This window comes from Microtus oregoni, unplaced genomic scaffold (assembly GCF_018167655.1).
Source record: "Microtus oregoni isolate MIOR12 unplaced genomic scaffold, Mior012 000003F_ref0000135, whole genome shotgun sequence".
Lineage (NCBI taxonomy): Eukaryota > Metazoa > Chordata > Mammalia > Rodentia > Cricetidae > Microtus > Microtus oregoni.
In genome coordinates this window covers 31,582,355-31,607,212 of record NW_024543062.1, presented here as the reverse complement: position 1 = coordinate 31,607,212, position 24,858 = coordinate 31,582,355, and the positions used below count along the sequence as shown (strand labels likewise).

At 51.0% G+C, this 24,858-nt stretch overlaps 2 protein-coding genes across 4 annotated transcripts in view; one reads left to right on the top strand and one right to left on the bottom strand.

The window, feature by feature from the left end:
- Positions 1 to 208: 208 nt before the first annotated feature.
- On the bottom strand, positions 209 to 22,574 carry Kctd10 (potassium channel tetramerization domain containing 10). Of its 2 annotated transcripts, none has more exons than XM_041648765.1 (7): positions 22,477 to 22,574; positions 17,049 to 17,262; positions 9,740 to 9,909; positions 7,568 to 7,657; positions 7,273 to 7,325; positions 5,812 to 6,007; positions 209 to 2,820 (listed from the first exon to the last, which is right to left on the bottom strand). In XM_041648765.1, exons 1-7 carry the CDS (start codon positions 22,477 to 22,479, stop codon positions 2,596 to 2,598), a joined length of 951 nt encoding a protein of 316 aa, XP_041504699.1. In that variant the 5' UTR covers positions 22,480 to 22,574; the 3' UTR covers positions 209 to 2,595. The 2 variants fall into 2 exon arrangements, with proteins under 2 accessions (XP_041504699.1, XP_041504700.1); XM_041648766.1 differs by having other exon boundaries at positions 7,568 to 7,654.
- Positions 22,575 to 22,633: 59 nt separating this feature from the next.
- The window catches only part of Ube3b (ubiquitin protein ligase E3B), a 54,395-nt gene continuing 52,170 nt past the window's right edge, over positions 22,634 to 24,858 (top strand). Inside the window, exon 1 of one of the 2 annotated variants that reach the window (XM_041647857.1) lies at positions 22,634 to 22,683. The gene's annotated coding sequence lies outside the window, so the exon portion shown is untranslated. Of the gene's footprint in view, positions 22,684 to 22,865; positions 23,007 to 24,858 lie in introns of those variants that run through there. The other variant, XM_041647848.1, reaches the window with a different exon arrangement.

Genomic DNA, 24,858 nt, shown 5'->3' with positions numbered 1-24,858 from the left:
TGGAAATTTAACTGCGATGCACAACTTGAATTCTGCTGGAAATGACACTTCCATGCTGTAGGGACTGGGCCAGGTTCCCACAGGCGTGTTAGCTCCTGGAGGGTGTGACACCCCACTACACAATGACTCCAGACAGCACCCTCGCTCTTTGCTGTACACTGCAGCCCCGAGACAGGCAATCCCAAAAAGACCACAAGGCAGATGCGAGTAGAAGCACAGTTTAACGTTTATTTTACATGTGTCTACAGACGCTTGCACAAGAGTGATCATGTCTAAAACCCCCAGCATTGTTTCCACAGTGCACACAGGAAGGTTAGGGGTGTGCTAAGGTGACCAGTGACTTTGGGTGGCGTCCTCTAGCCTGCACACACCCTGGGGAGGGCTGAGTACCAGCAGTGAGCAGCAGGGAGGAAAAGTTGTACCTACATGGGACCATGACTTAGAGAGGTCAAACAGCCAATCTTCCCCAGGAAGGCGACAGAAGGCTGTGCCTGCTAGGGGTGTGGGCCCCAGTTGCCACAAACACAGAACTTGGTTATGATGGTTAGCTATTCCAATCTATTTTAATTGCGAGCCATTAGTGTGCAATAAAACTTCACTCTTTACACCAAATCCGAGGCCAGTGTTTCACTGAACGGCTCTGAACTGCAGTGCTGACGACTGCCCTTCGTGCTAGAAGCAGAGCTTTGGAAGGCCTGACTCTGGATCAGGCCCTGGCAGACACAGCTGTCGGCGTTTCTGGCACCTTGGAATGTTTGCCAGGCCTGTTCCTATCCCTGGGTGCGGAGGTGCAAAGTTGCAGGCACAAGGTTTGAGGAAAGAGTAGAGAGAGCTGCCAAAAGAGTAACGTAAGGCGCAGAGGCCAAGGCAAGTCACCTACGCCACCAACTCACTCTGCACACGCACATTTAAACAGTGTAGACAGTGACTTTCCTGTTCCTACAGAACACACCAGGACTGACACTCACTTTTACTTCCCACGAAAGTTGAACCCACAGGGTGGGGCTGACGTTTAAAACAAACAGTATAAAAAACTCATGAAACATGATCTGTAAGCTCCCTTTCTTGGCTCTGAATACAAAAGTTTTGCCATACCATTGTGTAAAAAGCATCTACACGGTTCCTCGATCCAGTCGGGACTGTTTACTTATTGTTGCCTTTTCTGCCAGACACAAGAGAAAGGTATGCGACTGTCACGCACACAGTGAGCTGTAAAAACCGTCACAAAATAGAAACTTTTTTTTTTTTTTTTTTTTTTTGGTTTTTCGAGACAGGGTTTCTCTGTGGTTTTGGAGCCTGTCCTGGTTTTAAAAACGTTTCAGAGATTACCCACTATCATACCTTTGGTCTAAAATATAATTCAGGCGGTGGTGGCACACGCCTTTAATCCCAGCCTTCGGGAGGTAGAGGTAGGTGGATCTCTGTGAGTTCGAGGCCAGCCTGGTCTACAAAAGCTAATTCCAGGACAGGCTCCAAAGCAAAAGAGAAACCCTGCCTCAAAAAAAAAAAAAAAAAAAAAAAGTAACAATTCCTTCATCAAGTACTCACCTTAACCTTTTAACTAGTCTACTCACAACCACCCATGCCAATCATGACTCATCTACACAGGAGCAGAGGGGACTAGAGGTAACTGGCATGTCCTCCTCACAAGCACCTGTGCCCCACAGTCACACGTCCCCACCAGCAGTCACACACGTCCTCGAACACAAACAAGACTCAAAGGTATCTGCACGCCCACTCTATTCTGCAGGAAATAAAAACCGAAGGGAGCTATACGAGATAGCAGGGAAACGCCCTGAGTCAGCCTGCGAGCTCCTAGGGGTGTCCTTACCCGATGCCACCATGTTGGGGGGCCACAGTTCCTAACCAAGGGCAAGATGCCCACTTAAGGAAAGGAGGCCTCACAGGGAGCAGACCCTTAAGGCAGTGGTCAGGAGCAATGGCTGCAGGTATTCAGATGACCTTCTGGGATGGGAGGAGCACAGAAGACAGCAGAACCCACTGGCAGGAAACGATCTGCTCCTTGCCAGACAGTTGAGCTGCCACACTGAGGGACCACAGAGAGGCTGGAAGCACACTTGGTCCCCTGTCCACTACTACAAGCTGAAACTATTGGCCAATGAGCTCCAGTCATAAAACCGTACACAGAGCAGACTCCCAGCCTGGTCAGAATACACAGGGCCAGGCTGCTCCCAGTTGCCACCTACACAGCCCCTCAGAGCTGTCAAATGAGCCCTTAAAGGAGTGTCACTTAAGCAGCCCTAACAGGTAGTCAACACCTATGAAAATAAATAGTGCAACAAAGGCTCTCACATACATGCCAAACTCATTCACACTCTTCCTCCAAGAGCCAAGAAAGGCCGGCTCCAGGCTCTCATGAGAAGTGGAGTCCTTAGACACAGCTTGTTCAGAAGGGGTGCGCACCTGGGTTAACACAGAGGCAATCCACTTTGTCGAGAAATATCAAAATAATCATCTGGCTTGTTACAAAAGTGTCTCCAGACTCCAGGGGGAAGTGGGAGGTACCCTGAAGCCTGCACAGGGTCTGAGGGGCAGGGGCAAAGGGAGGGTGGAGGGCAGCTTGCGCTTGCCCGCTCACTGGTGGAGGTGGGCCCGGTCATCAGGACGCTTGATGTGGATCCTCCGCACTCGTTCAATCCTCTCCCGTTCTCGTTCCTCATCCTCGTCCAGGTGATGGGAGCGTCCAGCTGCCCCACCTGTGGCCTCGAGGAGTGCATTGTCAGGTCCTCGGCCATCCTGGGCCTCGTACAGCAAAATGTTCAGGGTCTCCTCATAAATGCGGGCTTCGGGGAACTCAACCTGTGCCCCAAATACAAAGTGGGTACATTAGCAGGCTACATATGGCCACTGCCCTACTTCTCAGCAGGGTCATAGGGCTAACAGGCCCCTAGGCTGACAATGAAGATAGTCATGGGGAGCCAACAGTGTCAGACTCGGTGGGGGGGGGGGGGACACGCCCCTTTGTCTGCTGTTTTCTTATACTGGAGCCTCTAGCAGACTCATGGCTGCAACCAGAGCCTTCAGCTGCTCAGGTGCCGCCTTCCTTTCTGGGGGAGGGTGAATCAACACCTGCTGCTTTTTCTCAGCCTCGAGCCCGGCAGCCTCAGACACGGGCCTAGGCACAGAAGATGCAAAGCCCTAGCTTTTTGAGCCACTGAAAGGAGGGAGCACAGGACAATGAAGGTCCTGGGGCTGTGAAGGAGGAAGCCCCAGAAACTATGAACACCTAAACTCCCCACAGTGGCAGGAACTGCTTCTCCACATACAAAGGAGAAGTGGGACACAGTCACCTAGACACACAGGCAACCGACAGTAGGCGTGAGAGGCTGAGGCTGGGAAATCAAACTGATACTACAACTCCAATCACAGGGCTGGTTTGAACTTGTGGCCTGAATCCCACAGTGGCAATTGCCAGCAAAACCAAAACAATATATATTGGGACCAGTGAGATGGCTCGGTGGGTAAAGGTGCCAAGCCTAACAACTCGAGTTCAATTCCCAGAACCCACATGGGATAGAAGAGAACTAGCTCCCACAAAGTGCTCTCTGACCTTTATCCACATGCCAAGGTTGTGTGTGTGTGTGTGGGGGGGGGGGAGACAGAGAGAGAATATTAAAAACAGGAACAATAACAATAAAACCACAGTTCCCTAGGAACGGGACAAGACCTAGTGTCCTACACTGATACTCAAACAGCTAGGACATGGCTGTAAACTACTTGGGATCGTGAAGAAGCAAGAAAATCTCAGTCCGTGGGAAAGCTCACTCAGCAGATGCCAGCGCCACGAGGACACAGCATACGGGAATCACCCAACAAATGCCCCAAAGCAGCTATTACAACAAAACGGCAGCAGCAGCAAGAAGTGAAGACAGGGAAGCAAATGCATGCTGCAGAGCTGAAAACCACAACGACCCAGAGACAGGCTCAGCCATGGTGCTGACCACAGGAAGAGTTCGCAGAAGCCACAACTGAACAGTGACGCCAAGGGCAGATACAAGGAAGGGCGCAGCGCTGTTGGATTAGGGGCCAGACTAAAGGTTGCGCAGGGACAAGGGACAAGAAGAGCAGCCGTGACGCACCAGGAATGCCGTCATCCAGTCACCACCAGGCAAACAGAACAGGCAGCTTAGACCATGGCTCAAGTGTGGAACCACACAGCTCAGCATGTGGGGAGGCAGGAAGGACTGTCATCATCCAGGACCAGTCTTGCCACCACCAGTTACCTGGAAAATCACGGCCTTGGGCTCCCCTGAGGGACACAGTCATCACCAAAGGAGCCAGGGAGAAGAGAAGGGCCCTGACCCTCCCAGCCAGGCTCTGCAACCAACAAGGCTAACAAGCAAGCTCGGGCTTTCTCCTGGAGACTTCTGCTCGTCTAAGATCACTTGGGCTCCAAGCGTATGTTTGCTGAATCCCTTTGCTCCCCAGTAAGCTCTAAAATGAGAACTGGGAACACTGAAGAACTTAACGAGAGCATGAAGCAGCTTGCACAGTGAGCAGGCGCCTCTGGCCCGCAGCCATATTTGAAACAAAGAGCCTCAGCACTCTCCCCTTGGCTATCTCAGAAGCAACCCCTACCTGTCAGGATAGAGTCTGAATACCTGTGCTTAGCATGGACTTAGCACAGCAGTCAACCCTATGCAGGGGAGGAGCAGGAGCACATGGGGAACCACCCTCCCAAGATGGTGGTCATGACGCTCAGTGATGTGCAGCACTTGGCATGACACTTGTCAGCTCCTGTGACTTCAATTTTCATCAGTCAAGGTTCTGGCTTTTCTCTGTGGTCTGGTTTTGTATCACCAGTGTTTTGCTAGCTTTGGGACCCACAAAACTCCATCTCCCAAAGCTGCAGAGGTGACAGTAACTTGATCCAGTGACAGACTGTACACAGGTGACTACAACTGTGGCAATCTGCTTTTGGTAGAATCAAAATGTCACAGGTAATCCAATTTCCCTCAGTTTGAGCAGGAGACAACAGGATGCAGAGCAAGCAGAGGGGAGAATGGGGAGGAGGGAGGCCACCCTCTCCCCGAGTGGGCAAGCAGGCCGAGAAAGTGCAGCTGACAGCCAGCTGGGCTCTAGCAGCACCCTGCTATATGATCCAGCTTTGTAGCACAGCTGAGCAGGAGTGACAGACACTACTGGCTTGAGAGAATGATGCAAAGATAAACCCAATACCCAGCTCAGTGAGGGAGTCGGGTGGAAAGGTGACAGGTGGGAGGCTGAAGGGATAGCTGTGGGGTTAAGAGCATTCATTGGTTGCTCTTCCAGAAGACCCGAGTTTGGTTGCCAGGAACCAGCTCCAGGGAATCCAATGCACCTGCACTCGTGCACACACAGCATGCAGATAATCAATAATTTAAGAAGGAAGGGTGTGTGGGGCCTATGACAGTGGAAGACAGATCTAGATCAGCAGACAAGAGGACAGAGGGTAGACAGTCAAGGGGCAGCCTGGAAGGCAGCAGTGCCATCTGAGTATCTGCGGGGCTGTGCTGGTAGGAAGACTCCTGCACAGGGAGGACAACTCGGCACGGACGGGCTGTCAGAAGGGCCAGCAATGCCAGATGAAGAAGGCACTGGCAGCCAGGTGTACACGGGTGCAGGAACAAACCTGATTCTGCCTGGACTGGCCAGAATGAGCAGGGAGCACGGCCACCTCTGCTTGCCCAGTGTCAGCAGGAACCACACTTGTTTCCCTGAGGCCTAGATACAGACCTGTCCTAGCCCAACGAGGCAGGCAGGGAAGGCATACGTGTCAGCACGCACTTGGGGCCCCCCAACAGCTCTTACTTTGGTCTGCTTCTTCTCCGTGGCATAGACGATGGAGGTGCAACAGACTTCCGCAATTTTTCGGCCCTGGCCGTAAAATGACCAGCAGCAGATTTCATCCCCGATGACGTCCTTTATGAACAGGACCCTCCCGTTAAAGCGCAGGGAAAGTTTATCAAAGAGCTCGATGTTCTTCAACATATTGTCATCAGAATTGCTGCAAAGAGCATTCGGGGAGGTGAGCACAGGCTGCAGCCACTGCAGATGTCCACCCAGTACTTCACACGGCTTCCCCAGCTCCTTTTCTTCCTGTGTTTCTACTTAGTGACCTTTGAGAGAGGCACTGTAGTATCTACCGCCCAAGGGAGAACATGGAAGCTCAAAGACAACAGTTCACAAATGTATAAATGCCAGAGCGGGGTCTCAAAAGACAGCTGTGGCCTGAAGGCTGTGCTCATAACCCATGATGTACGCCTGCCCTACACAGGCCTAAGTACATTACTGAATGCAGGGCCTCTGGGCACAAGCTACTGAGCCTGCCCCATGAGATACATAACAGCAAAGCCCAAGGAAGACTTTTGTTTTTTCGAGACAGGGTTTCTCTGTCTATCCCTGGCTGTCCTGGAACTCACACTATAGACCAGGCTGGCCTCAAACTCACGGAGATCCGCTTGCCTCTGCCTCCTGAGTGCTGGAATTAAAGGTACGCGCCACCACCACTCCTCAAGGAAGACTTTTCATCCTTGGTCAGTCTGTGGGTCTTTAATGAACCCATTAAATCCTTACAGCTCTCAAGTTGCTCATTTACAGAGCATGTTCCTGAGAGTCAAAGGGCACTTGCTGGTGGCATTGTTCAAATAGTGCAGTCCCCACGAACTGAACAATCACAGAAGACCAGCAGCCCACTCCTAGTGTCTAGAAGAAAGGAGCACCTAAGTCCACAAAGCATGTGAACTTGAATTCCTAGCAGCATCAGTCCTAAAAGTCACAAGCCTCAACAACCCAAATGCCCATGCTGATGGCAAATGAAATGCGGAGGTCTGTACGATAAAACAGCCAGAGGAGAGACGCACTGACGGTGCTCCAGTGCACGAACCAGGAAAACATTACACTAAGTGAAGGGACTTGTCACACAACCACGGGACACGTTTGTAACAGGCACATTACAGACACAGAAATGTAAACTAACAGCTGCTGGAGGCCAGGGAAGATGGGGAGACTGCTAGTGGGGTGGGAAATGTCCTGAAGTACGGTGGCTGCACACTGTGGCTATGTCTAAACCACTCGATGGTACAACACCAAGGGTGGATTGCACAGCACGGAGATTCCACTGACATTCCCTCTACCAGCCCACCTATCTACCCAGCTAAAGTGCAGAGGCCCTCCGCTGTGAGTTGACCTATCTACCCAGCTAAAGTGCAGAGGCCCTCCGCTGTGAGATGGACAAGGCAGAGCCTTGCCCGACTGCTGTCTGGCGCTTACCTGGTATAAGAGTATTTGTTGTTACTTCTATTGTAGAGCAATTTCACGGCTGGCTGTGGGTGGGTTAAAGGAGAGGAGTTACTAGGCATACAGGTTCAGGCCTGCAGAGCTTACAGGAGGAGGAGGGTTGCTGCACGCTCCAGGAGCAGAGGTAACATAGATGGGGCTTCCCATTCAGAATCCCTTTTATCTCAAAACACAGGCACTGCCCCCTCCCTACCCCAAACACCCCATACTCATACACATACACACACACACGCACACGCACACACCCCATTCCCAAGCCCCTACACACCTTATTTGAAGTCGCTATAAGCCTCTGTTCTTCCTTGGAGGAGGTGACAACAGGAACCTTGCAGAAGGGTTCATAAGTATCTTTGTTCTGCTGGAACAAAAAATGCTTTCAGCCCAGGGCTCTGCCTAGCGCACCGCTGCTTAAGTTGGTCAGCCAGCAAGCCAGGCCCTGATGAGACACAGGACAGTCCCTGTTATTAGGAAGGGTTAAGACTAGGGGAGGAGTCTGCTGTGTTTGGAGCTGTGGTAAAGAGAAGATGACAGCTCTCTCTGCCCAGGAAACCCTCAGTACGGCAGGTGATGGCATCAAAAGCTCCTACAACCCACTATAATGAGAGCAGCAGAATGAAGAAAGAGAATGCAAGAAGAGAAGTCAGAAGACAGAGAGGTCAAAGGTTGAGCTGGCAAGCAGACACCAGCTGAGAGACATGGAGAGAGCCAGAAGCAAAGCCCATGTGAGGGAGACCTCAGGGACCACCACAGGTTAGGGCCAGGGTGAGGGCAGAGCCATCGCAGGCAGTGGAGAAAGGTCCACATTCCTGCAGAGATGGCAGAGCAGTGGACAGAGATGTGTTGCTACTCTCAACTATGCGTAAGTCCCCAAGCCTGCCAGCCCCAGATGACATTCATTCATGCTTACATCCCACAGACAGAAAAGAGTACAGGGCTTCTTTGGTTTTTAATGAGAGGGTTGCTATGTAGGATGGGCTGGCCTCAAACTTGCGATCCTCTGCCTCTGCCTTCTGAATGCCCGAATTTCAGGCACTACACACCTGGCAACAGAGGGCTCCTTACAGGGCAACACCTTCTCCCCAAGGGGCTCCCACAGAAGAAAGCCAGTCATACTGTAGCTTTTCCTCAGGCCTCAAGAGAAGCCAAGTGCCATGCAATTACGTATGGGAAGCTTCTCAAACATGACACTGGAACCAACACAGTGAAAATGCAAGGGAGAGAAAGTCACTGAAGGAGCAGACAGGCAAGGACAGATGTGGCACCTCGTGAAACAAGGGCAACACAGCACGAAGACAATTTTCAGACGGGAAAGGGAACGGACAAGGAGGCAAGTCCTAGAGGCTGACCCTCGAATCAGAAGCCAGAGAAGCCAGAGGACATGTCCCAACACGGAGATGACACAGAGGATCCTGGTGTTATCTGGACAGTCCAGCATGAGACTGCCCTACCTGTGAACTTGGGGCTCAAGTAGGGATAGATATGCAATTAGAAATCAAGTAAACAAAATGCCCTGGGGAACAATAAGATTGACAATGACAGGGTGAACTCAGCACACTGTCTCACTCAAAGCTGTGATTAAACTCTTCTGCGAGAAGGAACATGTATGCTTGGTGGAGGGGAGGGAACTCAGGAGGTGAGGTCTAATTTTCTCTAAATCTGATAGGTCATATCTAAAGCTGGGAACAGACAGCAGCAGAAAGCCTACTTCAGGAAGGGGTACGGAAAGTGGGGAGGGCCATGGTGGCACAAGCCATCAATTACGGAATGCTGCTGTAGTTCCTAAAAGATATGCCTGCATACGTCCATACATACAAGAATGAATCCGTGAAATTCATAACATTTACAAGGGCTCACAGGCAAGAGATGTATGTACAAGGCCAGTACTGTGAACTCAGGACCACGAATATTATTCCAGTGAGGGCCAGACACAGCTCCAAGGCTCAGGGAAGGTGCAATCACAACCCTATCGCAGCACATGTGCTTTGTGCACTTGGCTCTCGCTGGTCCTGCTTCAGTACACAGCAAGAGTGAAGGGAGTGTATCTGGAGGTTTCTTCCAACAGTGACAACCGTAGGAAGTCAGTATCCCCGTGGAGCCAGAAGGGCTGCAATCTACATGAAATGATGCAGCCACCCAGGCCCTAAGATAAAGGTCTGAGCACAGACAGTGTTTCTGAAGTGCCATCAAATATCCCTTAGTCATCAGCATCCCAGGTGGGATGAACAACCAACCAGATCCTAACGGCAGGGGAATGGTTCCCTGAGGGCCGTGTTCAAACTCTTCGGAAGCAGGCAAAGCTCTGCTTCAGCAGGTCCCAGGCTTACTCTGCAAAACGCCTCCCAATGTCTCAGTGAGGCAGAGCCCATTTGCAGGGAGGAAAGGAAGGTGACAGATAGACCTGGAATCCCTCATGTGGGCAGACAGACAGAGGGGTGCCTACTTGTAAAGCCGCCTGGCACTCTTCTAGCAGGCCCTGCACCAGGTAGTACTTGGCCTCGGCTAGCAGCTCCTCGATCTCCCGGCGGCTCTCAGGCAAGGGCACAGCCCCGTCTCGAAGATAGTTGAGTATTGTCCCGAAGTGCTTCCCACAGCGGTCAATGAGGATCCAGCCTGCAGTGGGGTGATAGGGTACTTCTCAGGGGAGGTGAGCACCATGGCTGGGCACAATCCCCCCAGACTCATGTGGTCATCAGCCCCATGAGACCCTAGGACAGCTAAAGCCTGAAAATGCACTCTCAAGGACCTGGCAAACTCGAGACACCAAAACTCCAGCAACAGAGCCGATCCACCAGACATCCCTGACTGTGACCTCCGGTCGGCAGGGACCTAGCCATGACTTCACACAAGCACTCCAGGGTTAGTGACAGAAACAGAACAAGAGACTCTGCCATCAAAGGGTTCAGTTAACAAGAGATGGTGAGCGAGCTTTCACTGGATACGGAAGAATGTCTCCTGCTGGCCAGCACCAGGCGTGAGGGGAATGGGCAAGTCTAACCTCTGCTAACCAAGTGTCCTCTCCAATTGTCACTAGCTTACTTCTCCTCCACCTGGGCCCACTGGCTTTCAAAATCTTCTCCTGAAATGTGACCTCTTTGGAAGGTGTTCAGGTCAGGCCTGGAGCCTGGTGACAAGCAACAAAAAGAGGTGGAAAGGGGCAAAGACCTGTGACCTCTCATGGGAGCATGGGAAACACTCAAAAGCAGGCAGCATATGGGGATGGAGTAAGAGGGTGGAGGGGAAGGGTGGGGTAGTTAGGGAATGGGGACTAGGTTGGAGAGATGGCTCAGCAGTTAAGAGCACTGACTATTCATCTCAAGGACCAGGGTTCAATTCCCAGCACCCACATGGAGGTTCACAACCACCTGTCACTCCTGGTCTCAGAGCATCAAGATCCTTTTCTGACCTCTGTAGGCACAGGACACTCACGTGGTACACAGATTTATGTGCAGGCAAACTGTTCATACAAGAATAAATAAATCTCAAAAATTTTTAAAGCAGTCAGATGGGTAAAAGCCAGATCACACAGTGACTGCAGGCAAGGGGACTTGGTCATGCCCCCCTGACCAGTACATAGCATGGTACCGAGGGATAAGCAGGAACCGGGCTCCCACTGCCTTCCCCCTCTGCTCTCTGTGAGCAAGAACAGGTACCTCTACCTCTGACTCCCCTGTGTCCTGTCCTGGGTCGTCAGACCCCTAAGCCAGGGGGAGGGGGCTAAAAGCACCTTTTTCACAGGTCAAGTCACACGCCTGGCCACCTCATTTTGCCCCCATCTCCTATATCCAGCTCTGCCAATGGCCTCTGGTGGTTTGGTGCTGACTGCGATCTTCTGTACCCTACAAGGCCATCGCCATTTCCTCTCCTGGGCCTCCTCAGACTGCTAAGGGCAGTCTTCCTCCAGAGCCTTCAGGGAGAAACTGCCACAGCCCTGTGTTTCCTGCATGGAGCAGGAAGGAAGAACATTCAATCTATGAATGTGCTGCTAAGTAGGCTGGGATGGCAAATCCTACAGTGACCTGGAAGAACATTCAATCTATGAATGTGCTGCTAAGTAGGCTGGGATGGCAAATCCTACAGTGACCTCCAGGTAGGGGCAAGACATCCCTCTTTCTGGGTCTGAGAAAACAAGACAGCACTTTCTACTGTATACAATGCACAACACGCAGCTGGGTGGTCCAGGCCAGGGGCTGGCTAGGGAGCACACCCTTTCCCCAAGTGTGGCCTCAACCGATTCAGCCAAAAATGGCAAAAAGGGAAAAGTGGGCTCAGGGCTTCTTCAACTCTAGCATTCCAAGCAAGTCAGAGATTCCGATTTTTCTGTCAACCTCCTCATTTTTGAAAGATGGTAAATTCATTTAAATAGCTCTCAACCCATCAAAAGGCAAATAAAACATGTATATGTATGTAAGTTCAATTCAGCCTGCATGCATCCGGCCCTAGCCGCCAAGATTCTCAGGCCAAATGAGGACACAGTATGGAATGACAGTGTTACCTCCCCAACTGCTCTTCTAGGGGAGGCTTATTCTCTGCGTTTCCACAGATGCAGAGTCCCCAAGATGCTTGGTGCCATTCCAGTGTGGGGTTGGGGATCAGGATTCAGCCACTAGGAATAAGGACCCTCAAGCTTCAGGAGAAAGAGCAGTCAATGACAAACTCGGCCGACAGGAAAAGGCCTGCTTGTGTCTTGCCTTCCATGCGTGATCAGCTAAAGCTGTTGGGGAAATGCCAAGAGGCCCCAATTCCATTACCCAAGTGACAGCCCAGAGTTTCCATAAACGAACAGGCAGGCTGTGACACTGGGCTCTGGCTCAAGAACGTCAGGAAATGCTTGTGGGGAAGGCATACTTTGAACAAATAAGGGCAAAGGAGCCAGGCACATTCTCCATGAGGTTTCAATTAGCATTTTGACTTGAAATATTTTGGTTACTCTCAAAGCAGGAACCTATAGCTCACAGCTCCACCGCCTACATGGAGAACTGCAACCAGTCATCAAGCAGTTCCTTGCTCCTTGGAGCACACAGAATTTAGGACAGCTTCCAAGGCCATCAGGACATAGCATGGGCGATGCAGCCCAGAGGCCCTGACTGTGCTCCAGATGCTCAGTACCTACACAGTGGTGACAAGCCGGGGGCAATGCCAAACCCCAGCGGTCACCTGCCTGCTCCACACCTCAGTATCCCCTTAAGCTCTGTCTTACAGTCTCTTCTGAAGACGGAATGCAATGCTGGCATGCAGGTGTGACAGAGAACAGAGAGAAAGCATACAGCACAACACCAGCCTGTCGGCAGCACTCACAGTCACAGGTCGGTGACAATGAATGCACCACATCATCAGTGCTAGAGAAGACAGCTGTAGGACTGCAGGAAGCGGCAAGTTCCAGAACCCAGGAGGGAAGGGAGCCAGTGTGGCTTTCAGGGTACCAAGGTGGAAGGCTGCTGCGGGAGGGGGTTGCAGGGTATGGGCTCGCCTCATGCAAACACACTGGTGTTTCCTCTCTGGGGAAGCCTGAGATCTCCTTCTGCTTCCCTTCCTTCTCTAGGAATCCTGTCCCCACCACGCTCAGGTATTTACAACTCCAAGCCTGCCCAGTCTCCACAGTCACTCAGTTACAAACTCAAATTACCTGTTACAAAGATAGCTGTTACAAACGCAAATTCCCAGCACTGGCTCTACTGATCAAGTCGATAAGATTTGTGAGATGGCGCCTTTGAGGCACTGAGCAGCATTCTGGGAACCTAGGTTGTGAACCAAAAGCATCTCTAGACATTGCTAAATATCCCTTAGGTCGCCGGGCGGTGGTGGCGCACGCCTTTAATCCCAGCACTCGGGAGGCAGAGGCAGGCGGATCTCTGTGAGTTCGAGACCAGCCTGGTCTACAAGAGCTAGTGCCAGGACAGGCTCCAAAGCCACAGAGAAACCCTGTCTCGAAAAACCAACCAAAAAAAAAAAAAATCCCTTAGGTCACAAACAACAACAGTTCTTGTCTGAGAATTGCTGAGCCAGATCAGGACCTGTGAAGTGCAGACAGAGTTCTGCCTAGCAAGTGCGGTCCCCAGACCTGGGAAGGAGAGGTAAAGAGAAAGGGAAAGAGGAAGAAGGAGAGAGGAAGGAGAAAGCTGACTGTAAAAGCAAGTGTAAATGCAGAGGCACTGAAGAAAGTTGAGGTAAGTCAGACTGGGAGAAGATGTCTACAAATAGGATCACAAGGAAGGAGGATCCAGAATGCATACTTTACAGAGCAGCAAGATTTAAAAGGGGGGGATTGTAAATTAGATGCATGCTGTGGACTATTTAACTATGTAAAGATGTGCTCATTTGTTTAATTATGTAAAGATGTGTTGCTGTTTACCTTGCCTGCGTAAGGCACCTGATTGGTCTAAAAAAAAGCTGAATGGCCAATAGCTAGGCAGAAAAGGATAGGCGGGGCTGAGCAGAGAGAATAAATAGGACAGAGAAGTGGTGGGAGAACAAGAGAGAAAGAGAGACAGACGTCCAGGGTCAGTCAGTCAGGCAGTGACCAGCTAGCAGGCACAGAGTAGGGCATACAGAAAGAAAAGATAAAAAGCCCTGGGGCAAAATGTAGAGGAAGAGAAACAGGTTAAGTCCTAAGAGCTTGCAAGAAACAAGCATAAGCTAAGGCTGAGCATTCAGGAAGTCTCTGGGAAAGCTTGGTGCCGACACGGTCAAACCAACTGCAATAAAAGAGATGCACACACTGGAAATGAGGAAGTGCAAAGTCAAGCAGGCGCTGGGTCAGAAGAGCAGCTTGGCAGTAGTTCAGGGTTCAGCAGTGCCCAGTGCTGGCACAAGGGCAGACCACGGTGAGGCCTATGTACTGACTCTGACAGTACCCGATGCAGTGGGAGACACTGTCCCCACCTGCTTCTGGAAACAAACTAGAGAGGGACAACAGCTAAGAGCTGAATGCTGCAGAGGCTGAGGTTGGGAGGCAGGAGAGGAAAAGTCCTAGCCCTTGCCCCACAGCCCCACAGCCCCAGGGAAGAGTCAACACCCCGAATACCGGGAACAGGAAACAATTTGTTGGGCCATCAACCAGACATGTTCCATTGGCAGCAGTAAGTGTCTAGAAGGGATTGCCACAGGGAAATACCTGAGAAGGGGCTATTTATTCATGATGTCATTAGTATAATGATGAATGAACAAGAGCAAAAAAGAACAGCAAGTACTGTCTGAAGCCATACTAACAGAACATTGTTTAGTGACCTCCACAGCAGTGGTAAACGCAACACCTAAAAAAACACAGTTCCCGACCCTGGGTCCACCTGGAGATCTAGTGCGCCAGTGTCAGCCTGACACCTGTTTGCCTGGGCCTGGAGTCCCTGGGTGAGAAGACTGCCACTTCTTCTCACAGAGAAGGTACCGAGGCCATACTGTATAGACTATGTGGCTTTCTGAGAGGATGTGCAGAACGACTCTGCTCAGCCTGTGTCTACACTCCTAATTCAGAATGCGTTCAGTCAGAGATCTGAAACCTCGGGGGGGCGGGGGGGAGAAGTATTACATACCAAGTAACAATGCACTGCAAGCCAGTGCTAAAGAGAAATGGGGTGGCGGGTGGGGAGAACAGGGTCTTACCATTCCAGGCTGGCCTTGAACTCTTGACCCTCCTGCCTCCACTTCCTGAATGCCAGAACTACAGGCATGTGCTATGCCCAGTATTTTATCTGCTGCTGTGGACTGAGCCTGGCTTCAAGCAGAATCTAATTCTTCCTGCAGGAGCTGCTGCATAAGCCCATTGGGCCACTGAAGATGTTGAGGAGAGCTCATAAGAAAATTCTAGCATGGCCAGAACTCAACTTTTCAGAGAAGTCAGGGAAAAGTCTGCTCACTGCCACTGTGTCAGAAAAGGCACCCTAAAGGTGCAATGGCAAACTGCAGCACATCCACTCCTGTCCCCTGCATGGAGGCAGACTCTTCCATCTCTTCCCCTTCCAGTTTGCCCACGGCATCCAGCACTGAGACCCGGCAGCGGTCTCCAGTACTCGCGCACTCTCCTAGCTCTGCCGACATCATGAGATGAGGTCCAGAGAAAGCCGCTCACTCTGTCACAACTGCAGTCAATGGCCAGCGAGGCCAAACTGGCACCATGCCTGACACCAGGAAGGGCTCCATAAATGCCAGCGGTGACTTTGCGATGTGGCAAGGGATAAGCAGGACTCAGCCAAGGTGCTCCGCACACCCACGCTTTTCTTTACTCAGGAAGAGTGTGCACACGGTGCAGTGCTCAGGCAGTGGCAGTGCGAGAGGCGGACATGCCCACCAGCCTGGACACAGGGCCTTGCCTCAAGCCACTCTCTCTCAGTCATGCTCCAACCTAGCACATAAACCACCGGGACTCCGAAACCCTCCCTCCTCATGGGAAGCCCTACTGTGGGGTCCTCTGCTCAGCTGCCACTTCTGACGTTTGTTTTTTTAAAGCCAGAGTCTGTGTGCCCATATGAGCATATGAATATGAATGTCCACAGAAGCCACAGAAGGCCTCAGATACCAGGCAGCAGGCAGCCGTGAGCTGCCTGATGTGCGTGCTGGGAACCAACCTCTGTCCTTTGCAAAAGCTGAACCACGTGTCCAGCCCTGGCATTTCTGTTTATAGCACACCTGAGTGCAGCTGGCAGTGATGGGGTCCCCAAATCAGGGTGAATCCTTAAGATGCAGGAAGTCTATTCCTATTGTACTAAGAATGTTCCTAGTGGCTGATCTAGTGATCTGGCTTCAGTGATGGGCCCATGCCCAACCACAGAGAGTAAGAATCAGAATATCCGGGTTGGTGGTAGCTTAGCCCCACAGTGCTAGAAAAAGCATTTAACTGATTCCACAGGAAAGGCCTACACTGAGGACTAACAGAAACAATAGCTGTGAACTGCTAGACCAAGAGTTCTCCTATGGAGCAGGAGGTCTGGTGTCTGGTGGTTACACGTGACATGTGTCTGGCACACTGGTGACAACACTGCTTCCCCAGACAGCATGGGACAAAGGCTGCCCTTGGCATGCAGCTCCAACAGGAGCAGGCCTGCTGGTCCACAGACTGTCCGGCGAGCAACAAGGGCGTGAACCCCGTCTAGTTTGCAATATGGCCTTACGCCACCCAGGAGGGTTTTCTTCAAGAAGCTTCCCTCAGCCTTCACAGCTTCTCAGCTGCCCTTCCAGAACGCTGCCAGGTCTGCAACAGGGAGGACCAAAACTCACAACAATCCTGGGTTCTCAGATAACATCTGCTTCCTCCTGCAGCTGCGGTGCCATTGTCTTGATTTCCACAAACACTCTGCAGTATGGGATGTGCCGTAGCAAAAGGGCACCTCCCACCCAGAAAACACAGTTCTGAGCGTGAGCACAGCAGCAACTGGGGCGCTGACCCCACCTAGCTGGAAAAGCACTGGTAAGGGGAGCCGCCCTGGACCCCGTTTTACAGAAGCAAGCTGAGGCATGGAGCAGAATCTCGCTCAAAGTCACATAGCAGGCCAGCGAGGTCACGACTAGAAGTCCTTGTCTACACAAGTGACTCCTGCTCAGTCTAGTCTCAGCTCCAGTGCCACTTCCTCAGGAAGCCCTCCCTGACCAAGTCTAGCCTCTCCAAGTCTCTCAGGGCTTCCTGCACACAACCATGTGTACAACTACTCCTGAACACTGGACTCCAGACAGACAGACGTCCTCCAGCACTAGCATGGCTGTGGCACTCAGCTCAATGTCAAACCAGCAACCAGCAGCGGGAGGCTGGCAGGTGAACTCACCTTCACTGTCGGTGAGGACTTCCATGCGGCCACTGAACATGGCCTTCAGCATCGTGTCCTGCTTGGTGAGCGTCTGCATGGTGGTGTAGTAGAGGGCTCCCCCGACGTTCAGCTTCACATACTTGGAGCTAGGACTCGCGCCCTTGAAGGAAGTGGTGCGGGTAGCAGCTGCTGGCACCGCTGAGCTCACCACGCTTTCTCCTGACATCTCTTCCTGCCAGTGAGAAGACAGGGTCAGACACCAGGCTTCCCTCCTCCCTTCTGCTCCGGGCTGAATTCCCACAGATTTCACTCCAGATACTGTTTGGTTTGGTTTGGTTCATGTATACATTGCATTTAAAACTTTCAATGCTGAAAACCTAAGAGCTCAAAGGAGAAAAAACAAAAACAAAAAAACCCTGACTTCTGGTTTCTCTTAAAATCAGATACCAAGTGGACCAGGTAGGCAATGGTGGCTGCTGGGGGACTGGCTTCCCCCAAGGAGAGGACTGCATCCCTCAGTTCACTCACAGGCTGGCCTTGCCTACTGACCCTGCTGGCACGAGTCCCCTCTAAATCTACCTGTATCAACAACACCTGGACGGCACGTTGAGGCGGCCAAAGCCATGCCAGGGGTGTTCTCCCTTTCCTTACAGCAGCCACACACGAGCAGCTGGAAGGAGCCTCTTCAGACGGCCTTCAGATTAATGTGCTTTTGTGAGCTAGGCAGGTCCCCTACTCTTGCTCCTACAACTTCCTATGGGGGAAGTGATCTGAGCAAGGCAACAGCGGATGAGAAGGCAAATTCAGAAAAAGGAGCAATTTCCTGTCCTAGTGTTACTAGACAGCAAGATCCTACAGCGGTCTAGACAGCACCTGCAGGTACGGGGACTCAAACCAGGGCTAGTACTTGGCCCTCACCTACTGCAGGAAACTTATTTCTTAGATATGAGTCTATCAAATTCTAGAGCTTGAGCTGCCTAGGGGTGGGCTGGATCTTCTCCCTGAATCTGGAGCAGGAACTGAGAAAGAGAAAAAGCAGTCTCCACAGACAGCGTGGGCTGCCAGCACTGCAAGGCCCTGGAAAGGTCACAGAACTTCACCATTCCATGAAAGCCAAGACCACTCCACCCTCGCACCTGAACACACAAAGGACTCGGGCCTTATCTGGAATACCAGCATGACCCCGTACAGCCTCTCCTGCTGGCTGCTACCCTGCTGGTCCTGGTGCCCTAAGTGCCCTATCTTCAGGATGCAGTGAGCCGCCTGCGGACAGTGTCTCACACATATCCAGGCCACTGCTCTGACACTCCTGCTCTTCTTCCTGTGGTACCTTCCTCTCAGTGCAACCTGGATGTAACCCAGCCACACTGGGCACAGAGAAGCTCCTTCTTTCTTTTGGCTAGAGGGCACTGGCAGCATTAAAACTACAAGCTACCTGAAAATGATGGTTTTCTTATTTTTTACCAGAAAGATTTTTCCATAGTAAATGCTTACCATATCATAAATGACAAAACATCCCTCTTTCTATTAGACAGGGGACAAACAGATGCAAGCTGTTACAGCAGACAGTGAGCAAGTGATGGGAAATATGGTTCAAGGCTACCAATTCTCTTCAGGCATTTCTTCTTTTAACCCCCTCTCCCCTCCTCAACGGGGTGGAAATCCCAGCTGGGAAACTTGTGTCAGAGCCCCACAGGCTCTGTACATGTGCGCACGCGCACCCCCCCCCCCCCGTCCCCCAAAAAACTGCTTTCCAAAGCTCAGGTGGGGCTCTCCTGGGGTCTAAGGCATGATGCCAGGAGGAAAGCAGGACCCTGCACTTCCCCCAGCCCCCAGCGCTGCTCGATTAACAGTCACGGCCAAACCCATCTTCCAGAAACAATGCCACCGGGGCAGGAGATTCTAGGCATCAAGCACTTTCCAACTTTGATGACCAGGAGGGCAAAAGAAAGGCTTACAGGTGCGGGGGGGGGGGGGGAGGGCACAGAGGAGGGAGTAAGAGGAAATTTGCCCCAAATTGGAAATACTTCTACATCCTTTCAGACATAAACTTGTAACACACACGCACACACACACAGACAAAATAGTCTGCGGCAGCAGTCTAGCACCTTGCAAGGCACCTGACGTAAAACCCACAGACCAGGACATGCACACACCTGTGCACTTCCGTGTGGACACCGCATGTGCTGCATCACACCTTGTGCACAGACGGCTGGGCTCTAGAGAATGTGCATCTGTGCAGCCCCACTCTGAGAAGTCAAAGAACACTGACACACTCCAGACTTATGGCCTCGACCACTTGACTGACAGACACAACCTGAGAGGGAGGGATTGCCATCTCCGTTCCATGGCTCACAAGAGTCAGTCACTTCTCAAAGCCACGAGGTCAGGGACAAGCAAGCAAGGGATGTGGACAAGGTCTGGCTGGCTCTACGTTTTTCACGATGCTCGGTATATTTAGAGCTATGATATGTTAAGTCAAGAAAGGAAGAAAAACACAAGAAGACAAGTAACACGTAGTTAAGGACTCAGTTGTCAGACCCATGTTCAAGGCCCCAACTCTGCCACTTAGGAGTGGCAGGAACATGGGCGAGACACCTGAATGTCCCAGCCATTAAACAGACGCTGGCTTCCTCCCCCACTGCAGGAGGCTCTTCCGAGGCTGTCTCCAGCTATGAAGTACTAAGGGACAAAGGCATTAAATATCACAATGGAACCTGTGACACCAGGTCCGAAGTAGAAAATCCTAGAAACTTCCCAGAGCCCCTCACCCCGAGTCAACTAATTAGCCTAATGCCAGGAGAGACCCTTGGGGAGCAGATTCTGGCTGCATCCATGTCCCCTGGGCTCAGTGACAGTGACCTGCGGGCAGGAAGCAGGGCTGCCACAGCAGACTTCCCTGCCTTCCCTAGCAGTGCTGCTGTCTGCCCTATTACACGCTGACTTCATGAGTGAGGGATGAGCAGAGCACAGACGTGGCTACTGTGAGCGGAAGGGAACACCTCGTGATCTATGGATTTGTTTGTCTGAAACATGTCCCAGTGCTAGGTTTCTCTCCTCACCAACTCTAAATGGTGGCTCTACCTGGACCCCAGAGGAGCGTTAGAAAGACAGAATGTTTGGGTCCTGTTCACAGAAATTCTGATGTTATCATTCTTCTGGGTGTGACCCAGGAACAACTTTTTTTTTTTTTTTTTTAATTCCCCAGCTGGTCCTAATGTGAGGCGGCCAAGATGCCAAGCCTCTGTTGTAAAAGGTTCTGTACCCCTTTATTCAGCTATAATTAGCTCTGTGGTCTTGAGGAAGCTCTCTAACTTCTTACTCTGCTGGCCCAGTGAATTCCTGACCCACACATAAAAACCTACCAAAGTGTCATAAATAAAAGTCTCAATGCATGGCTTCAGAGCCCAGGGCAGGAAGCAGCCATCTGCATGCTTGAGAAGATTAAAAAAAAAAAATCCACAGAAAGGTGAGAACTATTGGTTTGAGGGGGAAATCAGACAAATAAGACAGGAAAAAAAAAAAAAAAAACCAACGCAGAGAATACCAGATCCCTGCAGCCCATCTCATAAGCAGAGGGAAACGAGCCTGAGGACCTAGCAACCCTGGTCTGCAACTCTTAGGCCATCTTTCTGTATGATGTTCACAAGAGCAATTGAACCCAAGACTCAGTTTCCCAACTTGTGAAACAGACTTTAAAGCTATATATAATCTTCCAAATACTGTTCCCTCCCCTCAAAGATAAGCAAGGGCCACCTAACCCTTCTATTTTTAGGTTTCTCTTCTACCCCTAAAGTTCCTTAAGACCATGTGTCTTCACACAAAGCTACTAGAGTGATATGTGCTTTCAAAACACTGGTGCCTGCCTGGATTAGACCCCGACCAGCTAACCAGAAGGCAGGCAAGCAGCGGGTGATGCTGCTAGTAACTTGGGCTTAAAAGGTTCTTTCAGGTGATTTGGATGTTAAGTAGCCGCAGGATCCAAGAATTCATCCCCCAGAGAAACTGAGGCACTACTCACTCACTCATGGTGGCTAAACCATAACACCTTCCTAAACTGAGGTCTCTGCTGCAATGCAGAAAAGGTTGCAGCTTCAGTCGAAGGCAATTCTCATTCTATCTCATTCATTCTCTCTCTCTCTCTCTCTCTCTCTCTCTCTCTCTCTCTCTCTCTCATATGATACAGGGTTTCTCTGTGTAGCCTTAGTTGTCCTGGAACTTGCTCTGTAGACCAGGCTGGCCTCAAACTCAGATTCACCTGCATCTACCTTCCAGGTGCTGGGATTAAAGGTGTACGCCATCCACTGCTCGGCTCTGCTAATTTTTAACAAGCTTCTCTTAACTGTCTGGTGAGGATATTGTCAATCCTGCTTTACTAGGGAAGTAAGCTAAGAATTAGAACTGTGCCAGGGCTGATACCAATTGCCTCCCTCTCACAGCAGAGTTTGTAAAAATAAGTCGACACACCCTGTGCCCAGATTGTCTGTGCTTAGGGCTGAAAACCGGGCAGCTCTGAATGAGTCTCAGGTTATGCTGCTGGCCCAGGGACGGGCTGAAGTACGAGTCTCAGGTTATGCTGCTGGCCTAGGGACTGTCTGAAGAGCTGCTGGTGCAACTGGCCTTCTTTTGCCGAAGTGTTTCTTGTTTTACACAAACTGGAGCTGATCAAAGCCATATATATGTCTTCGGTTTGGGACTGATCTTCCAGGGAGTGAGTGGTAAACAAAGGACCTGGATTGATCTCTCCCCATCGCCACCCAAGGACAAAGAACCATTCAAAAAACAGACCCTTGAGAATCCCAGGTAAACAGAAACCAGTCCACAGCCCAGACAGCAACAGGAGAGACATCCTGGGATCCCGAGATGTGGTCACCGAAGGCCTCAACGGAAGTGACTAGATAGGTACCCTGATGCCACTTGAGGCTAGACTCTGTGGTCAAGATACCCTGACCTCAGACACCTGGCATCCCTCCCTAGAATTCCAAGCATTGAATCTACAGTCGTTTCGCTCCAGACTGTAGGCTTAGAGGAACATGGAAGCCCTTTTCTGTCTTGCCCGAAACCCAACTACTCAAGACACAACTTCCAAGAGTCCCACACGCCCTGGAGTCTTCATTTCCCACCCCGAACGTCAGTTTCGATGCCGTCTCTTTGTTCTAACAATCTTCCAAATCCCATCTCCAATCAAGGCTCGAGACTCAGAGCACGTCCGCTCACCGCCCTGCACACCTCCGCAAGTCCAAACGCACCTTCGCAGACCACCCCCCCAGTTCCACATCCAAGGCCCTTCCCCCGCCCGACCTCGCCCGCACGCACTACCCAGCACCCTCCGCTATCGCGCCCGCCGCCCACCGCGCCTAGTCCAACGGGTCCCTCCCCTTCGGCCTCGCCGCCGCCCGCCGCCCTCGCTGGCCCGTAGCCCCCCGACAGCGGCCACCGCCCTCACCATGAAAAGTCGGAGGACGCCGGAGTCTACAAATCCGGACTGAAAGGCAGGAAACACCCAGCTCACTCAAGGCAGGGGGCGGAGGCGGGGCCGGGGCGGGCACTTCCGTTGTCCACACCCCACTTCCGCCCCGCAGAGGGACTCTTCTTAAAGTGTCCTCTGGAGCCCAACATGAGCACTCTTTGCCATTCAACCACTCCCTCTCGGGTGGGTTCCACTTCCCCATGGCTGAGTCAGATATTTATCCTACTTCTGGATGTTTCTTATTTTTGTCTGCCAAAGAAGAGGACAGGATGGAGAGAGGTTTTCTTTCCCGGGCCAAGAAACTGTACGGAACCATTGTTTCTCGGAACTGTATAATTGCTTCTAGGCGGAGTTTGGAGCACAACACCCGGGGCAAGATGGCGGCCGGGGTTCGGCCGCTGCCCCGGGTCTGGCCGGACTCGGGGGTATCGGGCTGAGGCGGCGGCATCTGCGGGCCGGACCCGGAGCGTGGGGGCCTCGAACGGATAAAGATCTCCGGCCTGCGGGTAGCAAGTGGAAACAGGATGGTCGATTCTCTGGGTGGCGGGACCGAGGACTGAGGGAGGTTGTCTGGGGGCCGAGTCTTGGCTTAGTGAAGTCGAAAGGGGAGGTTCTGGGGGCTGACTTTTTGGATCCAGGGATCTCTCCGTGGCCCCTTTCCATCAATTTTCTTGTTGGAGGCAACTGGCCTTAATAGCCAACTATCTATGGACGAGACTTACTTGTTATTGTCGTTGTTGATGTTGGGCCTTTGGAGGCACCCGAAATGGAGTTGAGTTCTGTGCGCTGGCTGTGTGACCTTGGGTAAATCCAGTCACGTCTCTGACCCTGAGTTTCCTCCTTTTTAAATGGAGCATTTAGATTGTTTTATAATACATTTTAGAGTGGCTCCTGATAGTTCTTAATACAGAAAAACTTGACCCTATTTTTGACCGAATGCCTAGCCGCAAAGGAGCCTGGCATTCTCAGCTTCTCTTTATGGTGCCATTCTGTAAGTGGGGGAATCCTGAATCTTGTTTGTTTGACTTGCCAGTAAGTAATTCCTTTGGGGTTCAAATTCAGGAACCCGGAGGACACAGTCAAGTTTTGTGCCCTCTCTGCATTTCGCTGTAGATTTCTATGAGCCATTCCTTGGATTATTTGAGACCTATTGCTTATTCTTGAACTAAAAATGGTTTCATTAAGACCCATTGCCTATTCTTGAGCTTTTAAAATTGGGGTATTGTAACCTAATAGGATAAGGCCGATGTAAAGGAAGGGCAAGTTAAACATCCGTACAGTTTCTGTTTTGTGACCTGCCCTTAAAAGGTGGCCATTAAGCCTGACGACCTAGCTTTTTCTATCAGAAAGGAAAATCGTTCCAGCAGTATGTATTCATTTTACTACACAGTCTGTACCCTTATGCGGTTTTACGTCTCTCTTTGAAGTTAGTCCCATCCAGAGTAGCTGGGTTTTAAGCAGGTTGCCTAGGTATATAGAGGTAACGCAGAGTCTGAATCTTGTCTGTTAGCATTGAAAGCTTGGCTCTGACACTTATTAATTGTATAACCCAGACTAAGTCTTGGGGGTGGGGTGGCAAGAATTGATCTTCTCACAGTGTTGCCGTCCTTGTTAGGTGAGACACTTAGAGGACTTATTTTCCCTTCCAGATGCTCTGAATCCTTACCAACTTATTGTTTTCTAAACTCCCTTCCTGTACACCTCTTATTTCCCTAATCAGATTCTAAGCTTTGTAAGGACAATGTAGTAAGGTTTCCTTAGATATGATCAACTTCCAATTGCCAGTTATTAATATTTTCCCTTTCATTCCTAATCTCAACAGCGCAGTGATTAAATTAAGGTTAAGAAGGGCAAATGTCCCATGCCCTCCTTTAGCAACCCTGAGATTGAGTATTGTTATTATCCTCAGGAAACAAGGGCCTAGAGTACTCAAGGGACTGTAAAATAAGAGGTAGGATCAGGACTAGAAAGGTCTGAGGGCCATTTTCTCAGATCTGAGTCCTCTCTGTCACAGTCTTTGCTGTGTTTCTCTGTGACTTTCTGGGAATGAGGACGTACTACTCAGTCGTGAGTCTTGATTCCTGGATTGTGCAAGTGAGGAGGTATAGGAGAGAATGAAGAAAACCGCACACTTAGACTATTGTGCAGTGTAAATAGAAGCCGTGTATAAGATTTTTTTTCATGGGAATAATCCCAAGAAAGGGATCAGAGCCTGGGAGGTCCTGGGGAGAAGTGAGCACTGTCAGGTACAGTCTGTGTGCAGCCATTTGTTTTTCCACTGGGAGGGCGTGCCTGCTGCTCCTCTGTCCTGCCTGCTACTAGGGATCTCTTTATTCTTTTTTTAAAGATTTTTAAAAG